Source organism: Ornithorhynchus anatinus, chromosome X2 (assembly GCF_004115215.2).
Source record: "Ornithorhynchus anatinus isolate Pmale09 chromosome X2, mOrnAna1.pri.v4, whole genome shotgun sequence".
Classification (NCBI taxonomy): domain Eukaryota; kingdom Metazoa; phylum Chordata; class Mammalia; order Monotremata; family Ornithorhynchidae; genus Ornithorhynchus; species Ornithorhynchus anatinus.
The window spans coordinates 28,362,886-28,383,606 of NC_041750.1; the positions used below are offsets into that span (position 1 = coordinate 28,362,886).

At 48.6% G+C, this 20,721-nt stretch overlaps 1 protein-coding gene across 2 annotated transcripts in view; it reads right to left on the reverse strand.

Annotated features, from left to right (window-relative positions):
• Nucleotides 1–14,474: 14,474 nt before the first annotated feature.
• Nucleotides 14,475–20,721, reverse strand: part of SALL3 (spalt like transcription factor 3) — a 21,197-nt gene continuing 14,950 nt past the window's right edge. The window contains exons 2-4 of one of the 2 annotated variants that reach the window (XM_029052497.2): nucleotides 18,257–20,721; nucleotides 17,700–18,040; nucleotides 14,475–15,289 (exon numbers count right to left, since the gene is read on the reverse strand). The exon at nucleotides 18,257–20,721 is cut by the window's right edge and continues 499 nt beyond it. In XM_029052497.2, coding sequence (XP_028908330.1) covers nucleotides 14,858–15,289; nucleotides 17,700–18,040; nucleotides 18,257–20,721 — 3,238 coding nt within the window. In that variant the 3' untranslated portion in view covers nucleotides 14,475–14,857. Of the gene's footprint in view, nucleotides 15,290–17,699 lie in introns of both variants that reach the window. The other variant, XM_029052496.2, reaches the window with a different exon arrangement.

Here is a 20,721-nt window from a genome sequence, read left to right on the forward strand (position 1 = left end):
TCATATTTATTGAGTGCTTATTCTGTGCAGAGCACTGTACTTAGCACTTGAAAAGTACAATTCAGCAACAAAATAGAGACAATCCCTGCCTAACAACAGGCTCAAAGTCTAGAAGGCATGGGGGGGGGCGGCATCATCAAAACAAGTAAACAGGCATCAATAACATTAAAATAAATAGAATTATCGATATGTACACCTAATTAATAAAATTAATAAAATAATTAATGCGCACGTATATACACAAGTGGCTGTGGGGAGGAGAGGGGAGTAGAGCAGAGGGAGGGGCGAGGTAATGGGGAGGGGAGGAGGAAAAAAGGAAAAGGGGAGCTTAATCTGGGAAGGCCTCCTGGAGGAGGTGAGCTTTCAGTATGATCTCTGCCTTCAAGGAGTTTCTAGTCTAGCGGGGAAACAGACCCAAATTAATTTGCAGATAGACGTGAAAGGATCCAAACGTCAGCAAACTAAGCAACACAAAGATTCAAGCCAACAAGCAGCCACCAAACCCATGGAGTTCCTTTGGGAAGTGTCTTTCCAGGGGAGTATTTCACTTTATCCTTTCAGGAAAATTGAGATTAGACATGACCGAAGCAGATTGAATCTAGTTATGTAAGCATGCAATAGGTGCAAAAAAAGGAAATCCAAATGAATCCAGGGGAACTGAGTCCCCTCAAAGAGTAGGGACACTCAGAAGGAAGAGAAATAAGGTAAGAAACATCAACAACAGCTCCTAAAGCAGAGACTTTGCAGGAACAAGATAATTAGATGCATTTATTTCTTGAGTGAGCAAAGACCTGATGACTCAGAAAAATGAGAAAAGTGGTAAATAGGGATTGTGACGCACCACTTCAATACAAACTGCTTGGTTTTGCGGATATTTTCAAATTCAAATCGATTCCATTGAACATTTCTAAAGTGATCTCCAGGCAGAAATTCTACCTCCTGCTCTAGCCACTCCACTTCAGGCAGTGAACTCATCACATTTCCCCAGCTCAGCAGGGACATCTCCTAAGAAAATCCTAGGAATAGTCACACAAGGTATTTATTTTTAATCTTAAAAGCCCTCTTTCTGAGTCCCTCTCCTTCTACTAAAGCCCTCTTTCTGGGTCTCTCTCCTTCTATCACCGTCCTTCTCCCCCTCTCTTTCTCTCCCATCATTTTCATCTGATCACTTTTGTAAGTAATTCTCATGCCTAGTGGAAAATGCCTGGGTCTGGGAGTCAGAGGATCGGGGTTCTAATCCCCACTCCACCACTAGCCTGTTTTGCGAGCTTGGACAAATCACAACTTCTCTGGGACTCAGTTTCCTCATCTGTGAAATGGGGATTCAATACCTGCTCTCCCTCCTATTTAAACCATGAGGCCCAAGTGGGAGAGTGACTGTGACCAACTTGATTGTCTTGTATCTAACCTAGTGCTTAGGACAGTGCTTGGCATACATTAAGCACTTAACAAATACCATCCCGGCTCTGCCCCTTGTCAGCTGTGTGACTGTGGGCAAGTCACTTAACTTCTCTGTGCCTCAGTTACCTCATCTGTAAAATGGGGATTAAGACTGTGAGCCCCACGTGGGACAACCTGATTCCCCTGTGTCTACCCCAGCGCTTAGAACAGTGCTCTGCACATAGTAAGCGCTTAACAAATGCCAACATTATTATTATTATTATTATGGTTAGTGTTATTTCAAATTTAATCATGTTTCCTGAAAAAACAAGTCATATCTTTGTTTTTCTCTCTCTTTAATTCTTCAAAAATTCATTTCTGCATTTTACACTAGCAGCCAAGACCTTATAAATGCCAATTTGGGCCAAGTCTACCTGGAAACCTTTGGATTGACTCTTCTCAAATATACCTTTTCTCGGTCTGTGCGTTTTTCTTAAATATATTAGGAAGGATTCCCAAATTCTGTATACCAGTCTATCAGTAGTATTGCTTAAGCACTTACTATGTACAGAGCAGTGCATTAAGCTCTTAGGAGAGTACAATAGGGTTTGAAGGCACAATCTTGCCTTCAAGGAACTACAGTCTACTGTGTGCAGAGCACTGTACTGACAGTTAGAAGACACAATCCCAGCCCTGAAGAAGCTTACAGGCTACGTACTCACAGCACTGTCCTGAGTGTGCAGGAGAGTATCCTAGAGTTAGGAGACACAATCCCTCCTCTCAAGGAGCTGATAGTCTACTGCATCCAGAGCACTGTACTGAGCACTTGGGAGAGGATGACAGAGTTAAGATACGTGATCCCACTCCTCAAGGAGTGTACTATGCGCAGAACACTGTACTGAGCAGTTGGGAGAGGAGGGTGAAGGAAAAGTGGGCATGTAAATGTGTTAGTGCTTAAGGCATAGGGGGTATAAGATTTGTTCATCATCGTCATCAATGGTATTTATTGAGTGCTTATTGTGTGCAGAGCACTGTACTAAGCACTTGGGAGAATACAACAGAATTAGAAGACACGTTCCCTGACCACGGTGAACTTACAGTCTAGAGGGGGAGACAGACATTAATATAAATGTACACTAGTGCTCTGAATGGTTGTGAGTACACAGGTGTCTTGGTGGTGGGGAGATAAGACTTAGGGAGATTGGAAATCAATCACATCGCATGCCAGAAAATTGTCACCATCACACTTTCGTTAAAACGTCAATTCAGTGAAGGATCCAGGAAAATATATTTTTATTTAATGTCTGACATATCACATATATATTTACATTCCAACGATAATTATTTAGTGATCTCCAGCAACTGAAGTAGAGGCAGATAGGTGAAAATCCAAGAGAGAGCAAGACAGAGATAGAGATACAGAGAGACGGAGAGAGAGAAAGAGAAAGGAAATCAACCGAGATCTTTCTTAGAAACCATTAAACCTCTTTCACCATCAGGACGAAACAGTGGAAACAGTGGAAAGACAGACTCCATAGCCTACAGCCTGTCTACCTGCTGATGTCTGCACAAATAGCAGATCTTGAAAGTCAGTAAGCTAAAGATGCAGAAACAAGTGACAGTCGTATTGAAGTCAAGATGAAACCAAGGTATGGATTACAGTTTCAATGACAGTCAGCCCAGGTTCCTTTCGGTCGAGATTCTGAAGGTGTTCGCCCGACACCTCAATTACGTGATTGATGTGGGTCTCCAAAAAACCTCAGAATTCACAATGACTTCAAGGTCACTAGCATGAACTGAAGGATAAAAAGCATCGCCACAGAAGGAAACCAGCAGCAGTGACATCCAAGACCTCTGCATTGGAAAAATCAATCAATAGCAACTCGGCTTTATGTTTTATCTGTGTTAAGTTGAAGAACATTTGAAGGCAACTGTGATTGAATATCACACAGATAATTTTGCAGAACATCAAACCACTTGCAAGCATCTGCTGGGAGTGAAAATTATATCAAGATGCTGTCGGCTCACACGTAGCATCCAACTGCATAATGTTACCCCATGGAAGCATGTAAATGTAAAATAAAATACGATCTCCATGGAGGTAAGGGGCCCAGGCTGGGGTACTAATTCCCCAGTATATGGACACAAAAAGATCTAAATTCATTGCAGACAGTATCAGATGAACTGGTGCCGGGGGGGAGGAAAATGATAATCAAAATCAAAGAAGGCCACCATCGGTGCTAAAAGTAAAGTAAGGGCCCAACTTTGGAAAGTAATAATCATTGTGGTGTTTGTTAAGCGCTTACTATGGGTCCAACTCTGAGCTAAGCACTGGGGCAGATACAGCACAATCAGATCAGACACAGTCCCCGTCCCACATGGGTCTCATAATCTAAGAGGGAGGGAGAACATGTATTGAATCCTCATTTTACAGATGAGGAGCGGAGGCCCAGAGAAGTTAAGGGGCTGGTCCAAGGTAACACAGCAGACCGGGGGAAGAGCCAGGATTAGGACTCAGGTCTCCTGGCTCCCCAGCTCAGGCTCTTTCCTCTACGCCTCACTTCCACTATCCTTGGTAATAGCAGATAGCACTTAAGTAGGATGACGATAACAGTTGTGTGCACTAGACAGCCAGAATTTCTCTGCCTGCCTGAGGCCAGTGCAGCAGAGCATGAAAAGGCTTAGAAATAGCAACAAACCTGAAGGACTTCAGGGGTAACTTTGGACACTCAGAGTAGAGTTCTCTTCTGGAGTAAACTCACCTTAGTTACTCCATGCTCACAGCCTCAGGCTAGAATGGCTACACCCTCTCTGGAACCTCATCTGGAGAGAGGGAGAAGGGCAGCAGGGGAAACCAATCAATCCAACCAATCAATCAATCAAGCACCCACCCCGGCAGCAACTGAAGAGAAAATAGTCACAAACACACACAGCCTTGAAGAGCGGGATAATGGTAGAAAGGAACTGTGTAGCCCTCTCCAGCTCCAGCTGGTTCAAAGGAAAAACTTGCTCCACCTCAATCCCCAAAGACTCTCATTTGACCTTGGTCTCTTTTTTATTCTTCCTATTATTATCATCATCATCATCATTACTATTATTATTAGGAGGATGGTATTAATGCCATTAATAATAGCAACTATAATAGCCTAATAACAATATGCAATTTGACACATAGAAAAAACACTTAGGAAATAACATAATGGCTATCATTATTATTATTTTCATCATCATTATGGGATTTCTGAAGCCCCTATTATGATGCCAAAGCCCAGTACTAAGCATTGGACGGACACAGGATCATCAGATGGGATACGGTGTTACATATGGGGCACCTTGCTAAAATTCCCAGAGTGAGAAGAAATAACCTGGGTTCAAACCAGGCATTCAAAAGGAATAAAAGAGATGTGGAATTTGGCCAGAATCCAAGAGGAAACTCTGGCTGAGTACTTTGAAGAACTATAAAGCTCTGATTAACTGTGCTGCTAGCAATGATACTTTAATCGGAGATACAACTGAAAAGGATGAGAGTATATTCAAACAGAGATTTAAAACATAAACTAAGATTTATACCAGGAAAACTCCAAAATAGATCACTAACCTTCCTTTCCCTGGCCCACTTTTCCATCAGCTTCTTTAAGGGGACAGAGCTTAACCTCTGTGGAACCAGCTCTGAAGAGGTTTCTTACTCACCCGGGATGAGAGGAAAAGGGAGAGAGAGAGAGGAGGGAGGAAAGAGAGAGAGGAAGGAAGGGAAAGGGAAAGAGACAGAGGAGAGAGAGAACGAGAGAAAGCGATTCTTCACCTTTATCAAAGCCTCCCCAGGGACTTGATAAAGGTGAGGAAAATCTCTCTGTCTCTTGCTGTGTCTCTCCCTCCCTCTCTTCTCTTTCTCTCTTCCTCCTGGGCCCACCCCTTATTGCGGTGCATAGACGTCAGGAGTCAAACCCCTTTGCTTCCTAAGAAATGTAGTCGTTTCCTTTTCTTCCCTACAATTCACTGGCCAAACTCCAACAGACTGTGCCCCATGTTATTAACTTGCATCTTCCCCCTAGGCTTAGTACAGAGCTTGGCACATAATAAGCACTTAACGAATGCCATTATGATAATGATAGTAATAATCACAGGATCTTTTGGATGACCTTTTGAATGATCTAGACCATAAGCTCGTTGTGGACAGGGAATGCGTCTGTCAGCTCTGTTATACTGTACTCTCCCCAGCACTTAGTACAGTACTCTGCACACAGTAAACACTCAATAAATACCACTGATGGGTTGATTGATTGATCATGATGCAGTAGAGGGAGAGGGGGTCTCTCATTCCCATTTAACAGGTGAGGAAACCGAGGCCCAGAGAGGTTAAGTGACTTGTCCAAGTTCACACAGCAAGCCACTGGCTAATCTGGGTTTAGAACCCAGGTGTCTTGACTCTCAGTCCATTTTCTTCCCACTAGACTACACTGACACCAGAGACCCATTTTCAAAGAATCTGGGCTTTTATTTTCCCCCAGATGTTTTCCATTTCTAAAGGTAGCTCACCGTTCTGCAAAAATCGAAGGTTACAGTAGGTGTGGGAATTGAAAGTTACCATCAATAGAGCTGAGAAAAAATCAGAGAAGAAGTGATTTCATTGGCTGGGGAAATATAAAAAGATTGTTACTACATGTTTGTGTAATATATCCTCCACCTGAAAGAGAACATGGTGTCTGCTATGCTCACATTAGTGGTTTAAATGGGCAGAATTACCTCTAATGGAATGTGAACACATCAGAATAAATGCTCAAATCCCTTTAATTACAAAAGCAGGATATGCAAGCTAAATATTGAAAATGCAATAGTTTAAATGGAATGCATGGGAAATCTTCCTGTTTTTTACTCTTCGCTGTTAATTCAACTTTGAAAAATACATAAAAGGTAGACCCGTGCCTATTTTCTTATCAGCTTGTACCCACCAGGGATACCCAGGTAACAAAATCACCTGAAATCTGCACTCTTTTCCAGTTGGCCAGGAAAACTGTTATTCCTCAAGGACAAGTGGTTGCTTGCAAGGCTGAATTTAACGTATCCCTTTTAGGCATTGAATTCTCACTAGAATAACGTCTTTTGGCATCAGATTCCATATATACACACATTTTATACATATACACATAATTTTAGAATGCGATTTCTTTTTCATTTATGAAAAATGAATGACTCCAGATGACTCCAGAGTGATCTCTAGAGGGTAAGCTTCTTGAGGGCAGAAAACATTTATCTTACTTCTGCTGGCATCTCCCAAGCTCTCAGTATGGTACTCTGCACTTAGCAAGCACTTGATAAATTGACTGACTGAGAGGAGGCTTAAAGGTGTATTTTCATACGTGGCTTCGAATATACATTTGGACAGGATGATTGAACATTTTTTTCCTGCTTTTATTGTCAGGCTAAACCCACACTGTAAGCTCATTATGGGCAGGGAACATGTCTGCTAATTCTGTTGTATTGTACTTCTCCAAGCACTTAGTACAGTGCTCTGCACATAGTAAGCGCTCCATAAATGTGATCGATGGATTGATTACCATTCATTTTCCACTGAACGTTCCATATATAGCCAGTCTGTATTTTTCAAATCGGCCCCATCAGATTAACATTACCATGCACAGAGGGACTTCCCAGCACCCATTTCTGTGTGTACTTATTGATACCTGCCCTCGGCTCTCAGGTATACGTGCTTATTCAGTAGTAAAATCAGAGAAAAATTGGTCGGGGGGTCTAGAAAGGCAGACCCCCTTGGACCAAAAGACCTTTAAAATCAACTTCAATTAGGGATACCGATCACTCAGTTAATCTGTGAAACTTCCTGAACACTTACTGTGTGCAGAGCACTGTACTAATTGCTTGTGAGATACCATACAACGGAACTGATAGACACGATCCTGTTCTCAAGGAGCTTGCACCCTGTTGATATTCTGTTGAAACCTAAATCACCAGTCTGTCCTTTGACCTCATGAATGAGCCATGCCTTTGTGCAGGTCAAAGCAAACTGCTTCCCAAGTGGAGATAAGATATTTATGAAAATTTCTGATGCGTTGGTATGCCGGTGTCTGCCTTTCAAGCACCACCCTGAAGGACATTTCAAATGCCGAGAAGGTTCTTGAAATGTCAGTGCTGAATTGGCTCCTTTTACTTGTGGATAATCTTTCTTTTCTTACATAATGAACCCATATAACACCAGTCTCCTGACAGGAATCTTAGCGGGACCAATATATGATTTATGATGTAAAGATGCTGCTCTGGAATCGCTGCAGACTATTTTGGAGTGGTTGAAAGTGCTGATGAATAAATGGAATTTTCACTTCAAACCAAGTATGGACTATGAATCTGAATTGAAATGATTGAAAAATTAGGATAGCTGATCTTCTCTAAGAAAAAACTGTGAAAATGGAAAAAAATCCCAGAGACATAAAAGCTACAGAAAACCCAAACTGATTTCGGGATGATGCCAGGGGCTTTTGAGACTCTCTGACGGAGCGGGAGAAGTGGGAAAAGCAGAAGTGCTGCGGCCCCCTGCTGCAAGCTTTTGCAGACTACTACAAAATGTCACCACGAGAAAACGTAGCAATAAAAATCCAGATGGCCAATAGCAGGAAGGAATCCCAATTCACCTCTGTGAGAAGGGGGACTGGACTATATCTGCAAATTGACCCCAGGTTTGATTTCCTTTTCGATGGTGCTATCTGGGGGGAAATGTTGACATGTGTGCTAAATATGTTTCCTAAAAACAAATTTATCACCCCCTTGCTGACCGCAGACCAAAAAAAAAAAAAGAGATCCTTCTCTCGGGAAACACCTTAAGAGCTTCTCCTCAACGCTACCGAGTGAGCTCAGCGAGCGGATTGTTGGAGTTCAGCCGATACGGAGTGTTGCTGTAACGTTAATAGCAACGACTCTGCAGCGTAAACAAGAGGCAGTGAAATAGAAACATTCCATCTCAGATGCCATAAGAAACAAGGGAACAATGAAATCAGCTTCTTTCTATGGAAAAGATGTTGATAATAAAGAAACCATTTTTATTTTCTGGCTTCCAAATTGTAAAGCAAGATGCAAAAGGGAAAGAAAATGGGTAATAGATTACAGAAAGAGAGCAAAGGACTACCTCATCTACGTACAAGGTTATTAACTTTAATTTATATACTGTATTGTCTACTTTACGATCTGCAAATATATCATGCCAGCTCAGTTGGCCACATCTATATATTAATCAGCCATTCATTTTGAACATTTGGAATCAAATATTTATTTTAATGTGTTCACTTCATGAATGACTCATTCTGACTCAGGCTTTCAGCCAGAGGCTGATAATAGAATGGGAAGCAGTGTGGCCTAGTGGAAAGAGCACAGGATTGGGAATCAGAAGACCTGGGTTCAGGGGCACTGGCTTTTCCTTGTGAGTATGGGGGCCAGAGGGGGCAGGGAATCTATGTGGGATGAGGGTTGGGAGGGCACAGGCTTCAAAGACCTAGTAAATTAGAAAATTGCCATTTTAGATCTTTGCAGCCTGGACTGGAAACTGTCAGAGCTTTTCAGAGACCTGTTATGAGTGAGGATAAGAGTTCATCTTAGAAAATGGTGGGTTGGGGGCTGGGAGGAGCCATCTCTGTCACCTCCACCACGTGGGTACCTCTGCCATTTGCCTGCTGTATGATTTTGGGCCTGTATGATCTGGGCATCAGTTTCCTCATCTGTCAAATGGGGATAAAATATCTGCTTTCCTTACATCTTAGAGTTTGAGCCCTGGTTGGGACAAGAACTGTGTCTGATCCAGTTGTCTTTGACTACTCCAGTATTTAGGGTGTTGGATTGGCACATAATAAGCTCTTAGTAAATACCATCATTACCAAAACTTGCTGAATCAAAGGGTTTTTACTTAGCGACTTAAAGGACTTTCCCAATGAGACCCCAGACACACTAATACCGTGACACTCAGCTAACTTGCTGCTGCCTTAAGTTTCACCTTGTTGAAATTCCCCTTTTACCGTTATCCACTGGGGAACCAATGTTTTGTAATAGATCTAGCCAAAGACTCGACTGATGGATTAGAAAGGAATACATTCTAAAATGGGTTTGGGGATGTGAGTCAAGAAATCCAGAAGAGAATCATCAGGCCTACTTGTCAATTGTCTCATCCAAAATTTAAGAGTCTTAAAAAAGGAAAAGAAAGCCGGCGGAGGAAGGAATTTGTAAAAAAAAAAAAAAAAGACAGTTCAGATGATCCAATATTTTGACAGGGAAACGAGGCTGCTCTGACCCCATGCTATTTCAGTCATTCAATCAGTGATGTCTACTGAGCTCTTACTGTGTAGAGAGCACTGTAATAAGCTCCTGGGAGAATACAGTGCAAGAGTTGTTAGACTCATTCCCTGCCCACAATGAGCTTAACAGTTCTTCTTCAAAAGGACATATGCCAGGGGCTGAATTATACCTGGAAAACTGAATCACCTCTAATAGCTTCCGTTCTAACTGATAATGTTGGGGACTTTGTTTTAGCATTGCCTAATTTTTTTTTTACCTTGAAAATAGTTGCATTTGAAAATAAAGTGTGAATTAGGGTAAGCACAAAATAAATCGAAGTCCCCAAGGAGCATTAATCACAACCCAAATATGCTGATGGGCTTTAAGACTCTAAGAAGCTTGCTTGGGAAAGTGGCTGAGGCAGACATCACTTTTCTGGGGTGACGGTCCTGGGCAGTCACCCAGATTCCTCTCTGGGCTGCTTGCGATGATGTTGGGGGAGTCAATAAAGGGGCATGTTAAAGGGAGCTTTTCACCCTGTGCCAGTCAGCTGTGCCCCACTGGGTGTTGGATTCAATGAGGCTAATGGTTTTATGGCCTCTGATTTGCTTTTGTTTTTCTCTTTTACAAACCCTAGGACATTCACAAAGAAGGCCCACTGCATGTGAACCTTTCCCTTCCGGTTACAGGAAAGGAGAAAAGGTAAATTGGGGTTTTTCACCTTACTTCAGCTTTCAAAACAATACATTAGGGGAGACAACTCTTTCCGTGCCTCAAAATAAGTAACCGTGCTCCATGAGAGAGAGAGAGAGACAGAGAGAGAGAGAGAGTGTGTGTGTGTGTGTGTGTGCGTGTGCAGTTAAAGCCCTGCATGAAATAGGCCTTTTATTGAGCACAGTATTGTAGGGAACTTTTGTGAGGAAATAAACAGTCCCTTTTCTCCCTCCTCGGGAACAGCAATTAGCAAATGAGCCCCAACCGGACACAAAGCATTCTCAATGAATGGCATGTGCAAGTTTGTTAGTGCACCTGCAGGAGTGGAAGGAACGGCTGGGCCCACAGCCACCGACCCCATCACACGCCGCCTCTGTCTGCCTTCCAAGCGCACACCCAAAGGTAACACCCCGGAGCGTTCGACTTCTCGGGGCCTCGACGAAAGGCAAAAATGAAGCACGGCCTCTTCACACCGACTGGGTGGGGAGGACCGACGGGGTTACGGTGCAAGCCATGTGTGCCGGAGGCCTTGGCTGGGCCGTTGCAAAAACACAAGCCGTGCCTGCGAAACGTCTGCCAATAAGGGAGGAAAACCAGGTAGGAGGGACCCCATGATGCTCTCAACCTTCGAAAGGGATAGAATTAAACAGTGGAGAGTTGAAAAACAATCGCTAAAAGCCCTTCAGCAGCATTTCTTAATTAGTTTTAGTTGGGCTAATGGCTCTTGTAATGAACTTAGTGTAGAAAAAAATAGAAATACATAATTTTCAGGGTTTACTAGCCTCTACGATTCTCTTCGGATAAGCCGAATAAGAAACCATACGCCGTGGGTGATTGATGAATTTGCTCTCCTACGTTAGAAGCCCTTCTCCACCTGCCTGAAAAAGGCGTTACGCCGCTTACTCTGCAGTTGTATCGCAAAACCCCTTGAAAACAGCCATAAGCGTTTACAGAATCCCCTGGAGAACTTTAAAGGAATATGTGAAATATTTCCTGTCTCCTTTGCCTTAACGATGTGAATAACGCTGAAAGTGAGATCGGCCGTGAATGACTTCCGGAGCTGAGTAACAGGAGCCGTTTGCCAAATCTCTTTGCTACTCCTTGCCCTCTTTTTACCTCTTCACGACCACATAGGAAAATTTCTGAGAAGATCCTGGAAGCATTATTTTTAGAAAAGGTAGGGGCGGGGAAACCAGCTATTTTTTTATATCAAATAAAATTATTTTAATCTAATTCCTGAAGAAATATGAATTTTAAAATAAACGATACCCTCCCCTAGACCCGGCAGCCTGAACAAAGTCATGGTGTGGTTTTGCTGTTTTTGTTCAGGGCGATGAGCTTATTGGTTGCCTCGTTCTTTTGCACGGTCCGAGAGCAGCAGAAGCATTTATTAAGCGTTTACACTTAAAGCCCTGCGCTAAGCACTGGGAAAGAGCTGGTGCCATGATCCTATGAGCTCACATTTCACTAAGGAGGGCAACTAAGTGAATGGCCATCACCGTTGACCCAGCTGGGATTTTACTCATGCCTGCCATGTCTTATCTGATCTTCACTCCCTGAAGATGTGGAATCTTTCCTTTCGGAGTGGTCAGTTGTGCCTCCTTGGAAAAAAAAAAAAAAAGGCCCTCTACATCTTTCACCCAGATAACTGGGATAGATTGAAAATGTGTTTGAACAGAATCTGCCAACCTAATGTTGACTTTCCCACGCGGAGGAGAGAGGAGAAAACCACTGCCCCCAAGCCTCTCCCCATGGGCTCCCAGGCTCTCCCTCCTTCCCGCTCCACCCTTCCCCGAGCCCCCCCACCTCTGTCTCTCTGTGTCATTAGAATAATCAAGGAACACAATTCAGAAATAATATTACATCCTGCATTTTATTTCAATTCCATATGACAAAAATAGTAACCTAGACTAAGACATCCATTTCAATCAGTAGATGTATCAAGCCAACAAGATTTAATAATAAAAAATATTGGATCTAGGTAACAATACCCAGCTGATTCAGGGAGGCCCCTACCCCGACATGGTATCGCAGTATAAAAATAGTGTCTCTCTTCACCATGCAGAGAGGAATGACCTCACCCTGAATACAAAATGGGGTCAGTCTTACTGTACCTTCATCAACCATCTTATTTACAACACTTTACATCTCTCTTTTGTTTTTTGTTTTTAAGTTATACACATCCTTTAGGGAGAAGAGATAACACTACATGGTACCCAATACTAACAAAAAAAAAAAAAAGATTCACACCAAAATGACACAGATAAATAAAAACATTCAACTGCTGAAATACAGCAACATTAATTAAGCCACCTCAGTTTTCTTTTCTCAATGCTGAGACACCCCAAGGAGCCCACATTTTGTGGAAGGAACATGGGGTTGCCACATTTCACCACTGTAGAAAACAGAGCTGTATAGTTCATTGTTCATTTCCTATAGAAATAAACAACTAATATATCTTCAAAACCCTTTGCGTTCAATTACGTGATGGCAGAAATAGTCCATCCTCTTACAGTGATGCGTAAGAAAGAGATTGTCCTATTTTTCAGTCTCAACCGAGAAGACCTCACTGTCTGATTCTTTCTTCAGGGGCATAAAACTTCTCGCACTGTTACTCAGCTACCCATAATGTCCCTTGAACAATTTTGTTGGACAGAAGTTCATAGTGTCAAACTCCACCATGCTTGTAATGCACAAAAATGAGGTAGTACACAAAATATTTACTGTTCAAGTTTTGATTAAGCCCCGGCCTCCTCGCCTAAGAGGGGGGACCAGTCCCTTTAGTTACTCGATGTAATTTAAACAATGTAATCAGCACAAAATGATATTAGAGCCATCGGAGGACCCTGTGCTTTGCTGGAAATCGGAGAAGATGATCAGTACATCGGGGATTAATTCGGAATGTTTTAGAGTTGTGGCTGACACTTTACTGCCAGACACGTAATACTTATTCCCAGTTCGATTGTACACAGAACCAGTGCTAGCAGGAAGACAACGTCTTGTTTGTGGGTGTTTGTGAGGAGACAGAATAGATTACAGTCAAATTAAACCTACACAATGTTCGCCTTAGTATTTCCTGGGCTCGCATTGATGTCACAGTTCTAAGATTAATTCCTCCAAGTTTTGTTGGGGGTGGTCACAGTTTTTAAATGGGCTTTGTAGAAAAGTTAAATAAATCATTTGAATTTAGGAAATGGCAGACCCCATTATCCTGAGACTCTGACCATTTTGGGTGGCTTTTCTGTGTAAGTAGCATAGATGTCTCATGTTGTTTGACCTTAAGACAAAAACAAGAAACTGTAACAGGGGTGGTTCTTTTTTTTTTCATTTTTCCTTAAACCAAAGTACTATTTATAAAATAGTTTACATCTTTGTTCATTTTCAAATTATAGACAAACCTCCCTAATACAAAATACTAAAAGTGCAATAGTATAAATTAAGAGTTTGCAACCACATTATACAAACATTACCTTTTTATTGTACAGCTTGGATAACATGAAATATTTACTCACAACCCTTTATAATGTTGTGAATAATTTATGGTGCTCAGGTTTGTCTGTAACTTGTTTTCCAATCATTGAGCTACAGTTCACACTACACTTTTCATTTAATAGAACAACTGGGCACATATAGCAGCTACAAACATTTAAATAAAAAAGGTTTGTTACTGACAGGTACTTGCACATGAAAAGCATGCTATCTTTCCCGATAAAACTTCACAATTTTGCCTGCGTTGAAATAAACCACTTATTTATAGGAAAACAAATCTTGCTTTTGGAAAAAAAAAATAATTAAAAAAAAAAAGAAATCACGTAGCCAGATGTATCTGCAGTACAAAAGCTTCATTTAAGGTTGGGGCTAGTTTATTGTCTGTTACCCGCATAATCTTAACATTATAAATACTACAGACAAGGATACTGTAATAATACACAGCGTCGGGGAAGGTGGGGGGACTAAATCACTTATTTAAGATTAAGATTTCTAAAAACAGAGTTCGGGTGTCTAACTAATTTGAACAAAACCAGCAAAGAAGTTTGACTGGAATTCTTCCATGATGCCCCTGCCCCCGCCCCTCCCACTCCCTACCCCCTCACCCTCCTTCCCTCCCCCAACCCAGCTCGATCGTCAAGTTTTGTAAAAATCAAAGTGGACGTGCCTCAGCCCCCTTCCAATTCCGAGCGCGGTTTTCCAACGCTCTCTCTGGGATCGTAAGCGGAAAAGGTTTCAGAGTTCGCGAGAACAGTCAGACTCACTGTTGAAAGGAGTTCCATGCAGCTCTTGCAAGACAAATTTTCAGCAGCATCGCCGTCAGGGCATTTCTGCTCCGGGGGCCGGGTGGCCCGGCAGCCTGGGTCCCCAGATGGGAAGGCTAACGGTCAAGCTTCGGAATCCGGACAGGAGCCGGAGCACCCCCCCGGCGAGGAGTGGCCGGTCCCTGGTGAGGAGTGGCCGGTGGCCGCCCACGCCGACCTCCCGCCCGCGCCAGCCGTCGCCGTCAGTTTATCCCGATCTCTTTATTGTCCTCGAGGAACCTGGTGAACGGGCGCCCGGCCCCCGCCTCGGGGCTGGCCTTGTCCGGGCCGACCGCCGGGGGGCTGCTGCTGGTGCGGGCTTTGCCCATGCCACTGGAGATGTTGCCCAGCGGGGGGATGGCGCTTCCGCCCAGGCTCACCGGGAGCTGGGGGATGCCCCCGTTCTGGATGACGGAGATCTCGTTGTTCTTCATGGCCAGCCCGTTGGTGATGGCGGCCGCGTACTGGTTCCAAAAGTTCGGGTCCACATTCATCGCCCGGGCCGCCAGATCCTTCTGGAACATTTCAGAAAACTTGAGCGCGTCCCCGCCTAAGAGCGCCATGGGGTTTTCCACCGACAGCCGGCGGCCTCTCCGGGCAGGGGCGTTATTCCACATGTGCGTGCCCATGTGAACCTGCACGGGACACAGGAAAGGAGAGGCCGCAGCCAGTCAGCGGGGGCTTGGGATCGCTGGGCGTACGTAGCCATTGGCCCCGGGCTCGTTACTATAGCACTTGCGAGGCTGGAAGCTCCTGGAGGGCAGGGGTGGTGCCTACTCACTCTACTGGACGCTCCCAGGCTCTCAGGTCAGTGCTCTGCACAGAGTGGACTGTAAGTTCAGGGAGGGCAGGGATCATGGCTCTTCGCTCTATTGGACTCTCCCAAGAGCTCAGTCCGGTGCTCTGCACACAGTACACCCTGAGCTCCTGGGTTGTGGGAATCATCTCTACTCCCTCTATTGGACTCTCCCAAGTGGTCGGTACAGTGCTCCGCACACAGTAGGTGTTCGTTAAATACTGTTGATTGATTGAGTAGAGATCCGTGTGGTTTTTTTCCTCTTGCCTTTGTCAGGCCACGGGGATTTAATTGAAACCTATCTGAGGGGCGGCCTATTGTCAAATACATACGGTCCCTTTCCACTGAACCCAGAATAAAAAAGCAGAGACAAGGTCTGAATATAATTGAAAACCCGCTGAATGTTCCCAGATGTCCAAAACATGTCCACCTCCACCAAGAGAAGGTAGCGGCCTGAAGTCCTGCCCCGTCTCCTTCCACCCAGTTGCTCCTCTCGCCTTCATTTTACACCTTCTCTCTTCTCCTAGTTACTTGATCCCCCTCACCTCCCTGGCTCTGCCGCAGTTCCCACCCCCTGTAGAGAAGGGGCAACTGGGCTGATTTCTCAAACACCCAGGACTCTCAGGCTCTTCTGCTGCCTCTTCCATCCCAGTGCCTCCCCAGGCCACGGCAGCAACAGGGGGTAAGGGTGACATGACATGGCCCACAGGAGAGACTCCAGGGTCCACCTAGCCGTCCCTACTCGGGGACTCTCTCCTGCCTGCCCACAGACAACAGAGTAGAACCCCACCAGTTCCACGTGCTGCGTAGTGTGCTAAGCACTGGGGGGGATACGAGATCGTCAGCTCAGAAACGATCCCTGTAGGAGGCCACCAGGCTAAGAAGGAGGTAGAAGAGGGATCATATCTCCATTATAGAGATGAGGATACTGAGGCCCAGAGTGGGTAAGTGACCTGGCCAAAGTCATACGGCAGGCAAGCGGCAGAACCCGGCGTATTAATCAATCCATCGGTCAAATGATCAGTGTTATTTATTGAGCCCTTATTGTGTGCAGAGCCTTGTACTAAGCACTCGGAGAGCATAATTTAACAGAGTTGGTAGACACGTTCCCTGCCCACAACGAACTTACGGTCTAGAGGGGGAGAAGACGACATTAAAATAAATCGCGGACGTGTCCGTAAGTGCCGAGGGGCTGAGGGTAGCGTGAATAAAGGGTACAGATCCAAGAGCAAAGGTGACGCAGAAGGGTGAAGGGGTAAGGAGGAGGCTCGTGCTCTTTCCATTAGGCCTCGGCACGGGACAGCTCTGGAGAAGCCACCGGGGCAACCTCACTGTGTGTCCCTAAAGCGTCCTCCCCCAACGCCACCCCCACACTGATCCATGGCTAGGAAAGGCCCCTGCACTCCAGAGAGCCTTTGAAAATTGCTCTTCCCTAGTACCATCCTCTGGGCAACCCCACTGGCAAATTCCCAAAGAATGTCTTCTCCTCTGCAAATCCCTCGGGGGCCGGGGCATCCCGACAAATTCATACTGTTTCTCGCTCTCCCTCCCGTTCCTGATATCTGTAAAGAATCCGTGTCTGTCTTCCTCTCTCATTGTATTGTAATTCCCCCGGAGGGCAGGGAACGTCTGTCTAGCCCCGTGACTTTCTGCTAAGCGTTCAGTTGAGTGCTCTGAACTTGAGTGCAATTTCTCCGTGGGCAGGGAATGCAGCACTCCTCTGTTTTGTGCCTCCCGAGGGCTTAGTACAGTGCAGTGGGGGGTCAGTAAATACTACGATTCCTCCTCCTGCTCCTACTCAGAAAACACCATCCATTAACTGCTTGATATTGATTTGGGGAGTTACTGGAGCCTTATTTTAGCGGCGGGGGGCACGCTTTTAAGGGCCGAGATCATTCACTTCCGGCACCCCCAGGGGACTGTGGCAAATCTTGGGTACCAGGCCCCCCCCCCGGGAAAGGCAGGCTGCGGTCCCAAGCGCGCCACCGACTGGGCTGGCACCGTCCGGCACCCAGCCCAAGAGCCGGCTGCGACCGGAAGGCCGAACGGTTCCGGTGTGGCCACCCGGCGGACCGGGTGGCAGGGAGGGGCGGCCCCGCGACAGGCGGCGGAGCCGCACCCTCTGGGATCTCAGCTCCACGAGTGCCTCTCCCGTCCGTCCGGGGCCCAGGCCGGCCCTCGGTTTCCCCCGCCCTTCCCGTCCCGCGGCCCGGTTTCGAGACAGGAGATAGGGGGTCCCCCGCCCTTACCTTGAGGTTCCCCTTTGTGGTGAAAGCTCTCCCACAGATGGTGCAACCGAACGGCTTTTCGCCGGTGTGGGTGCGCTCGTGGATCTGGAGGGCACTGGCGGAGGAGAAGGTCTTCCCGCAGGACTGGCAGTTGTGCTGCTTAGGCGTCCGGCGGGGCGGGGGCGCCAGCATGGGCGAGATGCCCGGGCTCATCACCGTCTGGGGCCCGGCGGGACCCGGGATCCCGGCGGGCAGCAGGGGGCCGTCCCCCAGGGAGGCCGGCTTGCTGTGGCCGTTCACTTCCTTTTTGATCAAGGGAGGCGCGCCGCTGGCGGTCAGGCTAGGAGCGCTCAGGCCGGGACCTAGAGCAAAGTTGGGTTCAAACAACTGAGAAGGCAGCTCTCTCAACCTGTGCGTTAGCATGTGCTGTTTTAAATTACCCATAGTGGAACACCCCCGCCTGCAGACTGTACAGACAAAGGGACGCTCTTTGGTATGGCTGCGATAGTGGATGTCCAGAGCGCTCTTACAAGCAAATGGCTTGCCACAGACACCACACACCGTGCTTTGACACTTACCCCGATCTCTGTTCAGGAACAGCAGGCTAAAGGGGTCCTCCTCCTTGATGACCGCCCTACCCAGGGGCACGGCGACGGCGGCGGCGGTGAGGTCCAGGGCCCCCCCGTTTTCCGGGGCCGGGGCGGGGCTGTCGGGCCTCTCGGTCTTCAGGGAGACCAGCCGCGGCTCGTCCTGGTGGCCGGGCCCCGGCGACTTGGAGCGGAAGCTCTCCCCGTGGCTGTGGGCCGGCGACGGGGCCCGGGTGGAGGAGGAGGAGGAGGACGTGGCGGGGCTGCCCGGGCTCCGGCTCTCCAGGTCCCCGACGGCCGACGAGGAGTCGTTGCTCAGGCGGTCGCTCTCGCCGGACCCGTTCTCCGCGGACTTGGGGCCGGCCAGCTGCGGGCAGCTCATGACCGAGTCCATCATCTTCATCTGGTGCTCCAGGGCGGCGATGCTGGAGATGACCGAGGGGGGCGAGGGCGGGCAGGACCCCGCGAAGGACAGCAGCGGCTTGGCCGGGTCGCCGGCCGGGTCCTTGAACTCGGCGTCCTCCTCCATGGAGTTGTCGTCGGCGTCCTCGTCGTAGCTGCTCAGGGTCTCGGCGCTCTTGTCGTCGTAGGGGAGCTCGGCGTCCATGGCGTCCCGGAAGCCCTCGGGCAGCGGCGTGTTGGGGATCTGGCCGCCCATGTGCATTCGAATGTGCTGCTGGAGCACCACGGCGTTGGTAAATTTCTTTTGACAAATGGGACACGAATGCTGTACTCTGAGCGGCGGCTTGGCTCGATGAACTCCAAAGTGTGTTTTCAGATTGCCTTTTGTAGTGAAGGCACGTCCGCAAATTTTGCATTTAAATGGTCTTTCTCCTGTATGTGTTCGGTAATGCATCTTGAGAGCACTCTGACAACTAAGCACCCGGTGACAAATGACACATTGATTCGGATCCGTCATCTTCTTGTCAATGTTCTCGACTAACTGTTGCAGCTTGGAGGTTTCTGATGTTTGCATAGAATCGAGCAGACCCCCGAAGGGAAACTTGGCTTTAAACTGGTCGCTGAGGGCCGGGAGGGCAGGCGGCCCGCCGCCCCCGCCGTCCGGGCCCGCCGGCGGGGCCAGGGAGGCGGAGGCCGCGGAGGCCGCGGGGACCGCGGGGGCCGGGGGATCGCCGGCCCTTGCGGGCCCGGGGGCCGGGCCGCCGGGGGCCGGGCCGCCGGGGGCCGGCCGGGGGGACTCGGCCGCCCCGGCCGCCCCGGGCTCGGACCCGTTGAGGCCCGGGGACGGCGAGGCGCAGTGGCTGGAGGCGGGTGAGGGCCGCTGCGGGGAGCGGCTCCCGGGGGTGATGCTCGGGGAGTCTCCGTAGGCCGCGGCGCCGGGGACCGTGGCGGGGAGCTGGAGCCCGGCGGCGGAGGCCGCGGGGCCGGCGGGCAGCACCGGCTTGCTGTCCAGCCAGGTGGCGACCGGCTTCTCGGGGGGCAGGGACATGCCGTACGGGATGCCCGAGCAGGTGGGCACGTTGTCCAGGTACTCCGGCACCGGGTAGGGGTTCATCTGGATGTGGGGGTACTTCTCCTTGTGCCTCTGGAAGTGCACCTTCAGGTTGCCTTTCGTGGAGAAGCGGTTCCCGCAGATGTTGCACTTGAAGGGCCTCTCTCCCGTGTGGGAGCGCAGGTGGATCTGCAGGGCGCTGTCGCTCCCGAACACCTTGGCGCAGAACCGACACTTGTGCTTGAAGAAGGGGTCCTCGGCGCTCGGCTTGGGCTCGAACACGGACACGTTGGGGGGCTTCCCCTTGCGGTGCTTCATCAGGGCGGACAGGGGGTCCAGGGCGTTGGCCGTGGCCGCGATGCTGACCAGCGGGTTGGGAAAGATGACGCTGCTGGACGAGGTCTGAGGTAGCAGAGGGTTTGGCAGGCCGGGGGCCGGAGGGAGGAGCCCCCCGGGGCCCAGGGTGGGCGGGGTGGGAGCACCGGGGGGCTGGGTCGGGCCGTTGGCGGGGTTCGGCGCCTGGGCGGGGGTCCCCGCGCCGGGAACGGCCTGGGAGGCCGCGGCGGCGGCCGGGCCGGCCTCGGCGGGGACCGACGGGCCGCTGCCGGCGGCGTTCGGGGTGCCCGGCCCCGAGGTGGGCTGCGGCCCGGGCTGGGGGCCGTCGAAGGCGGGGGGTGGGTTGCCCGCCCCTGGTCCCGTGGCCCCCGCCAGGGGGACCGCGGTGGCCAGCTGGAGCCCGGCGCGGGCCGCGAAGCCGGGGAGCTGGCCGGCGGCCGGGGCGGGGGCGCCGGGCCCGGCCGCCGGGTGCAGGGTGGGCCGCAGGGGCTGCCGGCTCATCAGGGCCACCTGGCTGCGGATCTGCTCGATGAGCTGGAGCTGGTGCACCTGCTGCTGCTGCAGAGCCACCAGCTGCTCCAGGATCATGGGGATGGCCACGGCGGCCACCCCGCCGCCCGGGCCCGGGCCCCCGGACGACCGGGCGCCCTGCGAGAACTGGGCCACG